The following is a 13,585-nucleotide window of genomic DNA, read 5'->3' as shown; positions in this document are numbered from 1 at the left end:
ATGGTGCAAGAGGATCAATTGATTATCAATGGAGCAAGATCATCAAAAATCGTCCGCGGCTGAACGGCTAAAGTATTTCGGAATCGTTTGCGTCAGGCCGTATTAGTGAATTGATATTTGACAATAGGCACTCAGCGACTAGATACCATTGGTCGGCAGGCAGACTACTTTCTTGCCTGGAACATTCTCTCTGACAAAAAGTGGTGTGCCAGCAGCTCGGCGGAAAAAGGAAAGATGTTGTCCGCGGCTACTTGTCGAAATTCCAAGACGATGGGGGTTCAAAGGTTAAGTGTGCAGCACATAAACGCCGAGTCTCCTTTGGTACCTGAACCAAGACCAGGATCAATGTCTGGTCACTGGTAGTAAGCGTAAGGTCGCCACTAGTCTACATCCATAAGTATTCGTCATGTAAAACCTTGATGACCAGGTAGACTAATTGCCTTGAACATTCCGTCAGACAATATCCTCACTCCAAATTTAGTCCATTGCACTCGGATGAAGAATGACTCACGTGGGATGGTATGTCTGACGTAGTTGCGAGTGTATGCTGCGCGTTTCAACATAACGCTCCTCAGCTCACGTTGACACTCTCGAGGAAAACATAGTGTCACGCATGAGGCAGGCTAACTTAGACTTGGCTCCAGAGTCTACATAGAATAACCCCAGAGTCGGCCAAATCCCCGACTTTCACAACAAAGTGGCACTCACGTTAGCATTCTTGACTAACATGTGCATGGTGGTGGTGTATCATGTGTGGGGTCGCATCAATGCAATGTAAAATGATATAAAGGGTACTCACCGGGAAGATATCGTCAATTTGAATGACTGGATCAGACAGGATGCGGTATCCGAGGTGACCCAGGGGCCGCTATGTTTGATGTGGTGGTGAACACCATGCCATGAGCTCCAAGATTTGAAAATTAACGTTTCAACATCTCAATAGCGACTCTTCGATTGTGATTTGCTCTCGAATTAGTTTAATCGTGCCATAGAGAAATGAAGACAGCCGTGTCAGTAGGACCCAGTGCAGAAATGATAGTATGTACTGGCACAATTGAGCTGAAAATTTTTCCGAATCTCCTTGTAAACTCCAAGCATGGGACTTTATGTAACAGAGAATGTTCCTCATACGAATCGAATGAGGATGGAATGTTGATTGACACAAATAACTTGGTGCAAGGAAACGTGTAGGTTATAATCGTGACTTGCCTTGACTGGCAAACTGCGGGGCTCAGGTATTTTGCCGCACCACTAACGCATCATTACTGCCGCACCCGCACCAAATCAGCACATTTCACTCTTAGTTTCGATAATCACTGTTGACGTGCACAATATAATTGGTTTACCGTCAAACTCATCAATTATGCGCCTCACGGTCATGCTTTTGAGAGTCTGAATCCCGAGAACAAGTTGAGTACTATGCTGCGGCACGGATGCGGTAGTGGGTGTAGTGGCTTCTTGATGGTATGGAAGACAGGACAGCCGCGCTCGTTACATAGCGTGACAACACCCCATACTAGGCAGGTGTGATGCAGGGACTCCGTACACCTGTGCCCACTCAAATTTTTTTAATCAATGTGTGGCCAAGCGCCGTATTACTACAGCCCAAAGGACGACAAAAACAAGAACACAAAACAATGGACTCTACAGTAAGTGTCACGAGTACCTTTAACAAACCATTATTCTTTCCTGAATCTTCCTAAGCGCCAATACACAGCGCCTAAGTTAAACCCTAACCCTACCCTGAAAGCGTCTATCATTCCTGAAATACCTTTAGCACCCACGACACGTGTCTTCGATGTGACTGATGAAGAAGACGAGTTCTTTGATTGTGAATAGATTAGATAAGATAAGATATGGTCACGTGATGCTTCTTTAATATTCTACGATGTTCTATGGTACGATTCCTTTTCTCTTTTTATGATTGGCTAGTAGTTGTAACTCAGTTTCAATCTCCGTCTCAATAGTTGTATATAGGTAGCATGTCTTGGTCGATAGTTCTTTAGTTCAAACCTCTTGTATCTACATTGTAGCAATCCAAGACGTACTTGCTCCTCTCCTCTCTTGTCCGATAACCTCAGTTTGAGTCCTAGTCTTCTGACCCAGCGTTAATTCGTTATTGGGTTGTGACATTAGGTTTGAACTATAGGAGACTCCGACTCTTTGCACACCGCTCGCACATCTCTCATCATCATCACACGTTTTCCATTGCCCGACCTAAACAGTCGCGACCACATTTTCTGAAACCCATCCTTTTGCTCGCTTGAGCTTTTCACGAATAGTCTTTTGTAGTTAGTAGTCCTATACCAGGCCCTGCCTTACATTGCAGCCGCCAGTATACGGAGGTGTTGACGACATTAGGCGTCTCACTACAACTTTGAGTGCTGGCCCAAGACCCTGCCTGCTCAACGTTACTATAGTTGCTTTCATACCTACACCTTTCTTCATACGCACGTAGAACCTTTCGTTAAGTCTAGTGGAACTGTCGCATCTGCGGATAGTCCTACCATCGTTACCATGAGGATTTAGATATGGGATTCTAGTGAGACTCGCACTTGTAAGCTTCGGCTGGAAGAGTGATAACTTGTCCTAGACCTGTACCCTTTCGGTGACTGAGAAGTAGCACACACGAAGCACACAGTGTTTTTCCCACTTAACAAAGCATAGCTTTATGTACTTCTTTTAGTTAGTAATTAGGGAAGTGTCAGTCGGGTTGATTAAAGAACCCTTTGACCCTAAAGGACGAGGTTGATCCAGTTAGTACTGGGGACCCCTTTAGCTTTCCATTTACGTATCCTTTTTCCCTTCTCCCCTTTCATCATCTTTCCTATCCGGAAGAGCCGTTACGACCCGCTCTTCAACAGTCATTAGTGAATTGGATTCCAGAACGCACCTGGCACTATGGCTGAAGTCAACGAAACAGAAATGGGACCCAAGAACCCTCAAGAACCCCAAGAACAAGGGCCTCAGGGACCACAACCACAAGGCATAGCTATGCCAGTGGAATTCACCAACTACGTACAGAACGCTATCACAATGGCAACACACGATTTGTACGTGAGGACACAAGAACTCCTCAACCACAATAATACCCTCAGCGCACAGAATGCGACTCAACAACTTCAACTCAGAGCTCAAAATGCACAAATAGAAGAACTGAAGAAGAAGCTGGAGAGATTCGCACAATCCCCGAATACTTCGCAAGTCAAATTGTCGAAACCCACAGAATTCACTGGAGACAAAGATTCAATCTCCATAGAAGTCTACACCACTCAGTTGGCATTATACATGTCACAGTGGCCGTTAATCACAGACAGGCAGAAAATTACGACTGCCCTGTCTTTCCTTAAAGGATCTGCTGCTAAATGGGCGCAGAAATATGTTATTGAGCTTGATTCCAAGCCAATATCCTTTGAGGATTGGACGAAAGAATTCGAGACCATGTGGGGCCAAGATGACAGAGAAGGAAAAGCTATCAGGGAGTTGGAAACCCTGAAGCAAGGATCTTCATCAGTGCCTGAATACGCAGCAGCTTTCAAGCAGAAGGCTGCACTTACCAAATACTCCGACTACGACCTCCGCCTCAAATTCCGATCTGGTCTACAAACCCGGATCAAGGAGCAACTCGCTCATATTCCAGCGTCTGAGAAAGACACCCTCAAGAAGCTCATAGATTACTCCATACAGATTGGACGTAACTACGAGGAGCTAGACACTGAAAAGAAGAAGAGTAATTGGTGGACCCCTAACAAGGAAACCCCAAGAACCTTCAATAACCCAAGGCAGGCTGGTCCTAGCAAAGACAGTGACGCTATGGATGTGGACTCTGGCAAGCAGAGGGGAGCTCCCAAACCCCAAGGAAAGCCTGGCGCTTTCACCTGCTACCGCTGTGGAGAACAAGGACACATAGCGAGAAACTGTAAAGGTGCGCCAAAAGCGCAAGTCAAAGCGGCTGCTGTTGTCGAAGAAAACTCCGCGCCGAAGTGGTTCACAGATTGGATCACTTCTAACAAAGGCAAGGATTTTTAAAGGGGTTGAAGTCAAAGTCTGCAGACCTAGACCCGAACAATCGTTTCTCTATTCTTTCTACGTTTCAAGATGTATCAGAAGTACATATTAGATCCAAATCTGAGCATTTTTATATTCCAATAACGTTGAAAGGAAAGAACCGACAAGCAGACGTAAAAGCACTTGTGGATTGCGGTGCATCAACACTATTTATCAGTGAGAAGTTTGTGGAAAAGAACAGTGTGAAATGCCGTAAATTATTAAGGCCTATTTCAGTCAGGAACATTGATGGATCACTAAATGCCGCTGGATCAATGACTCATTTTGCAGAACTAGGTCTAAAGATTGGTGATCATGAAGAAGAGAAAGCAGCCTTCATGGTTACAGACTTAGGAAACGATGATGTTATTATCGGTATAGATTGGTTGAGATATCATAATCCAGAGATTGACTAGAATGCAGGACGATTTGCACTTTCTCGATGCCCTGTAAAATGTGAGACTAAAAAAGAAAGAAGACAAAAAAAGAAAGAAAAAAGAAAAGAACAAAAAAAGATAGATGATGTACCTGATCTGATTCCTACGGACGATGAAGACGAGGATGAAGAAGATATGTCGATGAAGAGGGCGACGGTTGAGGAAATAGAAGACGAAGAGAGTCCAGAGAGACTATGGATTCGTTATAAAGCCTCGGTTGCCATGGAGCAGAAGGTAGCAGAAGAAGCTACTAAAAAGAAGCAATCGGTAGAAGAAATGGTACCGGACTGGCTTCATGATTACCTGGGAGTATTCTCAGAAGAAGAATCTAAGCGCTTCCCCGAAAGAAAGAAGTGGGATCATGCGATAGATCTTAAAGACGAGGGCGATCTTCCGCCAAATGCGAAACCTTATCCGTTATCACCCAAAGAGATGGATACATTGAAAGAATGGTTGAAAACTGAGACTGCACTGGGACGTATCAGAAATTCACAATCTCCAGTAGCAGCACCTTTCTTCTTTGTGGCCAAAAAAGATGGCAAGTTAAGACCGGTGATGGACTATAGAAAGCTCAATGAGAAAACGGTGAAAAATGCATACCCGCTACCGAGATCTCAAGATCTAATTGATGCTTTAACCGGTGCCACGATGTACTCCAAGATGGATGTACGATGGGGATACAATAATATTCGCATGAAAGAAGGAGATGAGTGGAAGGCGGCCTTCAAAACGCCGTTTGGTCACCACGAACTGACCGTAATGTATTTTGGACTTACGAACTCGCCTGCAACCTTCCAAACTATGATGAATGAAATTCTGAGAGACCTAATAGATGGCAAAACAGTAGTCGTCTACATCGATGATATAATGGTCTTCACGAATGGAAATAGGGAGCAGCACCGAAAGGTGGTACGAGAAGTCCTGAAACGGTTGAAGGAAAACAACCTGTTCTTGAAGCCTGAGAAATGTAGCTTCGAACAGTCTAAAGTTGAATTCCTCGGATTAATTGTGGAAGAAGGCAATGTGTCGATGGACCCTGTGAAAGTAGAAGGAGTATTGAAATGGCCTGTTCCCAAATGCGTAAAAGATATCCAAGCATTCATGGGCTTTGCCAACTTCTATCGAAGATTCATACTTGGGTTCTCAGATATAGCCAGACCAATGAATGATCTGCTAAGAAAAGATGTCAAATGGGACTGGACGGAGAAACAACAGAAAGCTTTTGATGAACTTAAGAAACGTTTCACAGAAGCTCCCGTTCTAGTCATGCCAGATGTTGAGAAGAAAAAGAAAATAGAGACCGATGCTTCAGATTACGCAACAGGAGCGGTTCTCTCTCAACTGATGGAAGATGGATTATGGCATCCAGTAGCATATTACTCTAAGTCAATGAATGATGCGGAAAGAAATTACGACATTCATGATAAAGAGTTATTAGCGATCATTAGAGCGTTGGAGGAGTGGAGGCACTATGTGCAGGGAGCACCTCACCCGGTTGAAATATGGACAGATCATAAGAACCTAGAATATTTCATGACGAGTCAAAAGTTGACCAGAAGGCAAGCTAGATGGAGTCTTTTCCTAGCGGAGTATGAATTTACACTCCAACACAAGCCTGGTGTGGTTAATGACAAAGCAGACCGTCTTTCTCGGAGATCAGACCATAGAGGGGGGGTAGAAAACGATAACTCAGATCGCATTCTTTTGAAACCGGAATTCTTTACTGTAAAAGCTGCTAAAAGAGGTCAAGTTTTGGTGCATGGAGAAAAACATTTACTCCAAAAGATACGAAAATGCACAGAACGAGAACCTGAAGTCGCTAAAGCATTAGAAACGCTAAAGCAGCACCGGTTCAATTGCGTAGAGGAATCGAAGAATGGAATGTGGAGGATGGATTGGTGTTATTCCGAGGATTAGTTTACGTTCCAAATGACAAAGAGATCCGCCGAGAGATATTAGAGTTGTTTCACGACTCTCCACCGGCTGGACATCCTGGACGAGCTAAGACCTTAGAATTGATTTCCAGAAACTATTGGTGGCCTTCAATGACGAAGTATGTCCACGATTACGTAGATGGTTGCGATAGGTGCAAACAAACGAAAGTGCTTCCGAGTAGACCAACAGGGCCTTTACAGCCAAATGAAGTCCCAGAAGGACCTTGGCAGACAATCACCTGCGACCTAATAGTGGATTTGCCGAAGAGTGAAGGGTGTGATAGCATTTTTGTAGTCGTCGATCGATTTTCGAAACAAGCACACTTCATTCCCACCACCAAAGACGTAGACTCGAAAGGGTATTTCCGAGCTATTTCTGAAAAACGTATGGAAACATCATGGAACACCGAAGAAAGTGATCTCAGATAGAGGAACTCAGTTCATATCAAAGTTCATGGGACAAATGTCAAAAAGATTAGGAACAAAATGGTCTGCATCGACCTCCTATCATCCCTAGAACCGATGGACAGACTGAACGCGTAAACCAAGAAGTAGAACAATATTTGCGCATGTTCACGTCATATAGACAGAATGATTGGGTATCTTGGCTGCCGATAGCAGAGTTTTCACACAACAATGCAGTCACAGTAACCGGTCACAGTCCATTCAAAGTTCTCTATGGGTATAACCCAGATTTCACGATACATCCAAACTCTATGTCCGTAATCCCCGCCGCCAATGAGAGAGTTGATCAAATGAAAGAAGCGAGAGATGATGCCGAAAATACTCTTAAGATGGTCAATGAGCGCATGAAGTGTTTCTACGACAAAGGAGTAAAAGAAGCACCTCAGTATAAGAAAGGAGACAAAGTCTGGCTTGACGCGAAGAACCTCAAACAACGTCGTCCGAGTCAAAAGCTGTCAGATCGTCGTCTAGGTCCCTTCGAAATACTAGAGAAGATCGGTGAAGTGAACTACAAGTTGAAATTACCGGAAAAATATCAGATTCACCCGGTTTTCCATGTAGAATTGCTTACGCCATATTACGCATCTCAATTAATTCCTCATCCTCCTCCCAACCGACCACCTCCAGAATTGATTGACGACCGGGAAGAATTTGCTGTAGAAGAAGTACTAGATAGCCGATTGTTCCGAGGAAAGCTGCAATACCTAGTGAAATGGGAAGGATACCCGAAGGAAGAGTCATCTTGGGAGCCAGAAGAGAATTTGAAGAACACTCCAATTCCTTTAGCGGAGTTCCATAAAAAGAATCCCACGGCCGCAGCCGGAAAATACCGAAGAATCAAAGGCTCAGTACTGTTTACGGAAGATTTCAAACGATGGAGAGAAAAGAATATCCGACCTTCATTCATTCGTGATGACACTCACCTTAGAGAGGGGGTAATGTCACGAGTACCTTTAACAAACCATTATTCTTTCCTGAATCTTCCTAAGCGCCAATACACAGCGCCTAAGTTAAACCCTAACCCTACCCTGAAAGCGTCTATCATTCCTGAAATACCTTTAGCACCCACGACACGTGTCTTCGATGTGACTGATGAAGAAGACGAGTTCTTTGATTGTGAATAGATTAGATAAGATAAGATATGGTCACGTGATGCTTCTTTAATATTCTACGATGTTCTATGGTACGATTCCTTTTCTCTTTTTATGATTGGCTAGTAGTTGTAACTCAGTTTCAATCTCCGTCTCAATAGTTGTATATAGGTAGCATGTCTTGGTCGATAGTTCTTTAGTTCAAACCTCTTGTATCTACATTGTAGCAATCCAAGACGTACTTGCTCCTCTCCTCTCTTGTCCGATAACCTCAGTTTGAGTCCTAGTCTTCGACCCAGCGTTAATTCGTTATTGGGTTGTGACAGTAAGCTACCAAACATATGTTTCATCATTGTCCTCCTCATCAGAGAATCCTGTAATAACCAAGCCCTCCTCTTCTATGATCGGAGCTGTAGGGAGTAAGTCAGCACCTGGTTCATCCAGCTCAGCCAGTTCATCCAGCTGGCGATGATCAGATGCATCTGTTGTACAATAATTTAAAACAAAGTTAATTCAAACTGAGAAAAACATACCGAGACCATGTCTGCCGTGAATACCACCCATGTAGTAAGCCCTATCAGTATCCCCATGAAAAAACAGGTCCTTTTGGTTTTCGAGGAGAGGAAAATGTTCTTCATCCGAGTCGGTGACATCTGTAAGAGAATCGACAATGGCTGGTATCTGTGCAGAGTGCTGAATAGAATGATACAAATCTAAGTAAATTGTCCACACGGACTGGCAAGTGACTGGAGGACAGCCTAAATCATCATAACAGTCTTGAATAAGATCATTGAGCAGTTTGGGAACCAAATCAAAGACAGGATGATCGGGGTTCACATAGATATTGCGGACATGGTCTATAGCATCTTGTTTCACTGCTACCTAGTAGAATGATACACCAGTTAGTTACAATGCAATTCAAGTAGTGTTCAAATAAAATATACCTTGAAGTCTAAAGCCCCAAAATCTTCTGCAGACTCGTATATTAGATTAGGTACGCCATGCGGAAGCACCTAAATTATGTGATCGTAAGCGCTAAATGAATGTAAATGAATACCATTGAAATACCTTGTTACGATCTGGCCTCTTGAGGGTGTTGTTAACACGGTCCTGATACCTATCTAGCTCGCACTGCAACCATGGAATGAAGACCCAACGGAAGATCATGCTAAATGCGCAACTGTAAGCAAACTTAAAATGTCAGAGAACTAGAGCGAAGGTTACTTACACCTGAAGGGTGTTGTCACTATCATACCAGCTGTTCTCCACTCCTTCATCCAGAAGTGTTTCGAAACCAGGGGTAAACCGATGCCGTAACTGAGACCAGGTGATCTCCGGTTTCACATTCTTCTTCGTCTGCATCCAACGGTGTTGTAATGTACCTTGCAGTGCCGGATCATACATTTGACACAGCATGGTATGTGCATTGGCGATTCCGTAGTTTTCAGTGCCAGGATCGCTCTGAGTCACCATTGGAATGTCTGTCATACCCAGGTAGGGCAACTTGAATAAGTAAATAGCACAATAGATAGTTATTTAAATAAACTTATGGCCCAGTTTCTCGATGGTATCAAGATAGTATGTGAGAATGAGTTGAGGGTTGCGGTTCGAATGCCAGACTCGGATCCACATGATACGGCCGGAGAATGGCTCTACCCCAGTATGCAATGCAAGTCCGAATCGAAGCCACTTATTGTGCTGGTCGACGGCAAATATATCATTGACGCCTGCAGCCCAGAACCGCCTGCGCTTAAGGCGACTGTTACAACTTGGATGGTATCTGTTGGCGACGCTCAAACAGAGCTTGTGTCGTCAACGGTCTGTGGACGTCCTTGGGCTAGCCCAAGGTTAGGGGTCGTACTTGGCGTGTCTTTGGCAAGTACGATTTAACGCCTATGTCCAAATCGGGTAGCTTATGTCACGCGGGTGCGAGACGATAAGCTATATCGGCCTAGGCTTATGACACCCAAAGGTTAATCGTAAGGATCGTCGTTAATTAGAAGGACGGAAGTCCGACTAGTTAACAGGGGCTTTGCTCGTCGACGAAGTCGATGAGTAAAGGTCGAGACTATAGGCTTATCCGCGATGAGCAGATAAGAAGATAGAATATAGACTGCTGGCGAGGCAGAAGGATCACTCTGGTGAGAGTAGGAGGTCAAGAACCAAGTAGATTCAAGTTAGGGAATATAGTACATGGTAGCGAGTTTATATAGAGGATAGGAGACGTATTAGTGGGTGATAACTTGTACTACCGGGAGAGGCAATCAGTAAAAGGTATAGCTATAACAGGAAGGCACGTTCGGTCGAGGTAGAACGTGCTAGATAAGAAAGTGAGTCAACGATCAGAATAAGAAGTGAAACGCGCAGGGGCACGATCGTGCAACTGCGGATCTAAGTATAAGTCGCATGTGCGACTGCGCACCGAGTCAGAGATCAAGAAAGGAAATGGGGCAAAGGGGATGCGTCGTGCATCATATCATAGGCTACCGTCCAGACAGTAAGGGCAAGGGGACTGTCCGCAGGATCAGTCAGGTGGTGAAACGGAGCACGGGTATGCTTTGTCAGCGAAAGGATCCGGCCAGATGTACTGGCTTTGCTGAAGCGACAGGTAGAGGGCGAAAGGGAATGCGAGGATGACGAGGATGACAAGGGTAAGGTCGGGGTAAGGGTATGATGCGAGGGCTGATACGAGGAGGATTAGGAGAAAAATAGTAGGGGCCCAAGCGTCTAGATGTTCTTGTAACAGCGACCAGCTTTTCGTTGACGTACAAGGTCTGCTTCATAGGCGGCACAGTATGATATCACCAGATTTCTATTTGATAGCTAGTCAAATCCCTTACAGATCAATGGTAATTGAATGAGTTACCTCGACACGTTCATTTCCTTTTCGTGAAATAGCAAAATGACCATTTCCCGCACACTGGCATTTGGGTATGCCTGGCGGAGCTCAATCATGGCTTCACGGATGGAATCAATTGAGTGGTTCTGCTTGCGGGTACGCAAAAGACCCATTTCATTGTGTATCTCTTTGAACTTCGTGATCCTACCCACAAACATTAGGAAAGTAGTACTCAATGGAAATTGACTGACCCTAGTCCATAGCGAGATGTATCATAGTGGTTCCGCAAGTTCTCTACAATCTTCTTGTCAGTTTGACGAGCTTTCCAGTACCTAAGAATATGTGGAGTGATCTCCTCAAGAGGCGCTGATATTATAAGTTATGTCAGCCTGTAAACTACACATACAGAAATACGTATGGGTTGGCTTGTTCTGGTTAGGCATAGCGGTACAAGTGGCGGTCACCATATAGCCAGCGTTTAAAAACTCATGTGCGAGTACTGGTAGAGATAAGAGTCAGCTGAATAGGAGTACTGAAGACCAATAAGAGAAGAGCGCACTGAACACCTCAATAAGAGTCAGAGATAGGTGCACTGAATACCCACAAATCAGAGTCAGAGATAGGTGCACTGAATATCCACCAGTAAGTCAAATAGGCGCAATAGGTGCACTGAACACCTCAATAAGGGTCAGAGATAGGCACATAGGCCACTGAACACCCACCAATAAGAGACAAGCACACTGAACACTAATAGCACACTGAGCGCTACACTGAAGACTTCAATAAAATAGGCAAACTAAATGTCTCAATAAGAGTCGGTCAGGCAGGCACATTGAATACTAACTTGAACACCAAGATCTTAGATAAGAGGCGGTTGAACAATAGCAAGATACAGCAAGATTATAGTCAAGGCACTTCTTGCAGGCTGAACACAAGACTTACAGGCTGGACACGACAAACGGCGGCTGAGCCCGACACAAACAAAAGTCCGACATGAACAAGTTCGTGGCTGTACTGAGCCCGGGTGCAAGGTTATAGAATAAGTCTGATACTAAAGTCCGACACATGAAACACACTGGATGCTCAATGCACCGTTTTCCGAGTCTGTTTTAGCTGGACACTGACTGAATATGACCATAATCATGGTGACTCTGATCCTAACTATCCAACATGGAGAATTCGGCAACTCTCAACTTATCAGATGCACCTCAGTGCTGCGGGATAAACCTCAACTTAGACGCAAGCGGTGAGTTGTCCTGGATGGTCCAATATATAAGTCCGTTTCTCAAGTATTGTAGGGCCATTGTTCTAACAGTATTCTTTAAACTCATCCTCATCGCACAAGTACTTACTGCCACTGCCAACATGGAACTTGTATCTCAGTTCACTGAGGATGCTATTGCCAAGGAAGATCGTATCTGTGGTCGACCTGCTTGCGGTAGCGTTATCCTGAAAGGCGCACCATATCATTACATTGCCACCATTGTGCCCAGCCAACCTGGTCGCTTCGTCTGTAGAGCGTGTTACTTACGATATGCACAGAAGCTTTTGACATCAGTCCGACCCTCTTCAGTTCGCCCTTCTTGTAAGTACACTTAAATTTCCTATGTAATTTTTGACCAATGACGCAATTGATTATATTTAGCTGCGCAATCACTCCCTGATCCTAACGTCATACGGCAAAGTGTAAATGCTGCACAGCGCAGATGTAAGTCCCATTTCTCTACTTAGAACTTGTAATTACATCTCAATGGCGGAATTTCATGGCTACCATCAACCCCCCTCAGTGTGGTTCCTTTCCTATCTCAGCCCTCGAGTAGCGCTGTGCATATGGGCCACCTTCCAGGCCCAGATATTACCGTGCCTTTATTATGGCAACAACCACCAGTTGGTTCCAGCCAGAACAGGGTACCTGGTCCCACAGGGTACTCGGCACACCACGCTCAATATAGTTTGGAGCGTGAGCAATGGGCTAAACTAGCATACGCTCCACCCCCTGTGGAGACTATTACATTAGAGATAACAGCTGTGTATGAGGGGAATTCATGGAAGAAAAGCGGACGTGGTATCAACTTCGGGGTATGATTTTTTCTATCTCTCTTGTGTTGTTATATTTCTGACTGCTCATACCAGAATATATGTGAAGGAAAGAAGGATATTGATGCTCGCTTGGACACCCCTAGTCTCATAGCAATTGCATTCGATACCATTCTACCCAAAATCCTCACATTTGGAAGGGGATTTCCTTGGCGCACTCAAGAATTTGTCGTCCGAGATGCTGCCTGGGTTGACCTATCTGGGCATTTGCCTGCTATTCCATACTTTTTGGCTCAGTGCTTGGTCCAATCTCGACATGCGCCGAAGACAACAACTTTCAAGACTAAGGAATTCTCACTCATGGTTGTTGTGCCTGCAGTGCAGTGGAGTGAGTATGAGGAATGGCTCGAAAGAACTGAAGAAGAGGTAAGATTTCACTTGTTCGAGGTGTTGCGCGTCAACTAACTCATAGTTTTCTTAGGAAACCTTGCACGAACAGCTTCAATGATGCCGATCCATCTGTACTGATATTGAAGATCAAGACCCTCATGCTGTCGCTACTGACTTGGACGACTATGAAGACCCAGACCCTTTTTCTGCGCAAGAAGAAGACAAAGACCCTTTTGGTAACGACTTTGAACCTGTGCATAGTCTATCTACTGCGGTATGTGATCCTACCATTACTCAGTTGTTTGACGGCTCACAGCACCTGCTCAGACGCGTCGGTGAAGTGAA

At 44.6% G+C, this 13,585-nt stretch overlaps 3 protein-coding genes across 3 annotated transcripts; 1 reads left to right on the top strand and 2 right to left on the bottom strand.

Moving 5' to 3' along the window:
- Positions 1–8,304: 8,304 nt before the first annotated feature.
- Positions 8,305–9,447, bottom strand: EDB93DRAFT_1255389 (uncharacterized protein; the record flags this gene model as incomplete). The annotated part of the gene is made up of 5 exons (XM_041453773.1): positions 8,305–8,456; positions 8,508–8,856; positions 8,919–8,987; positions 9,043–9,154; positions 9,203–9,447. 5 exons carry the CDS (start codon positions 9,445–9,447, stop codon positions 8,305–8,307), a joined length of 927 nt encoding a protein of 308 aa, XP_041302542.1.
- A 1,389-nt stretch (positions 9,448–10,836) lies between these two features.
- EDB93DRAFT_1108021 (uncharacterized protein) lies at positions 10,837–11,256 on the bottom strand (the record flags this gene model as incomplete). The annotated part of the gene is made up of 3 exons (XM_041447794.1): positions 10,837–11,017; positions 11,065–11,179; positions 11,220–11,256. 3 exons carry the CDS (start codon positions 11,254–11,256, stop codon positions 10,837–10,839), a joined length of 333 nt encoding a protein of 110 aa, XP_041302541.1.
- A 922-nt stretch (positions 11,257–12,178) lies between these two features.
- Positions 12,179–13,358, top strand: EDB93DRAFT_1108020 (uncharacterized protein; the record flags this gene model as incomplete). The annotated part of the gene is made up of 5 exons (XM_041447793.1): positions 12,179–12,398; positions 12,459–12,521; positions 12,660–12,892; positions 12,947–13,276; positions 13,332–13,358. The coding sequence occupies 5 exons, from the start codon at positions 12,179–12,181 to the stop codon at positions 13,356–13,358; spliced, it is 873 nt and encodes a 290-aa protein (XP_041302540.1).
- Between the last annotated feature and the right edge of the window lie 227 nt (positions 13,359–13,585).

The sequence above is a fragment of the Suillus bovinus genome (assembly GCF_016758785.1).
Source record: "Suillus bovinus strain UH-Sbo-P2 chromosome Unknown EDB93scaffold_92, whole genome shotgun sequence".
Classification (NCBI taxonomy): Eukaryota; Fungi; Basidiomycota; class Agaricomycetes; order Boletales; family Suillaceae; genus Suillus; species Suillus bovinus.
Note: the sequence above shows the minus strand (reverse complement) of the source record. Positions and strands in the feature narration are given on the sequence as shown.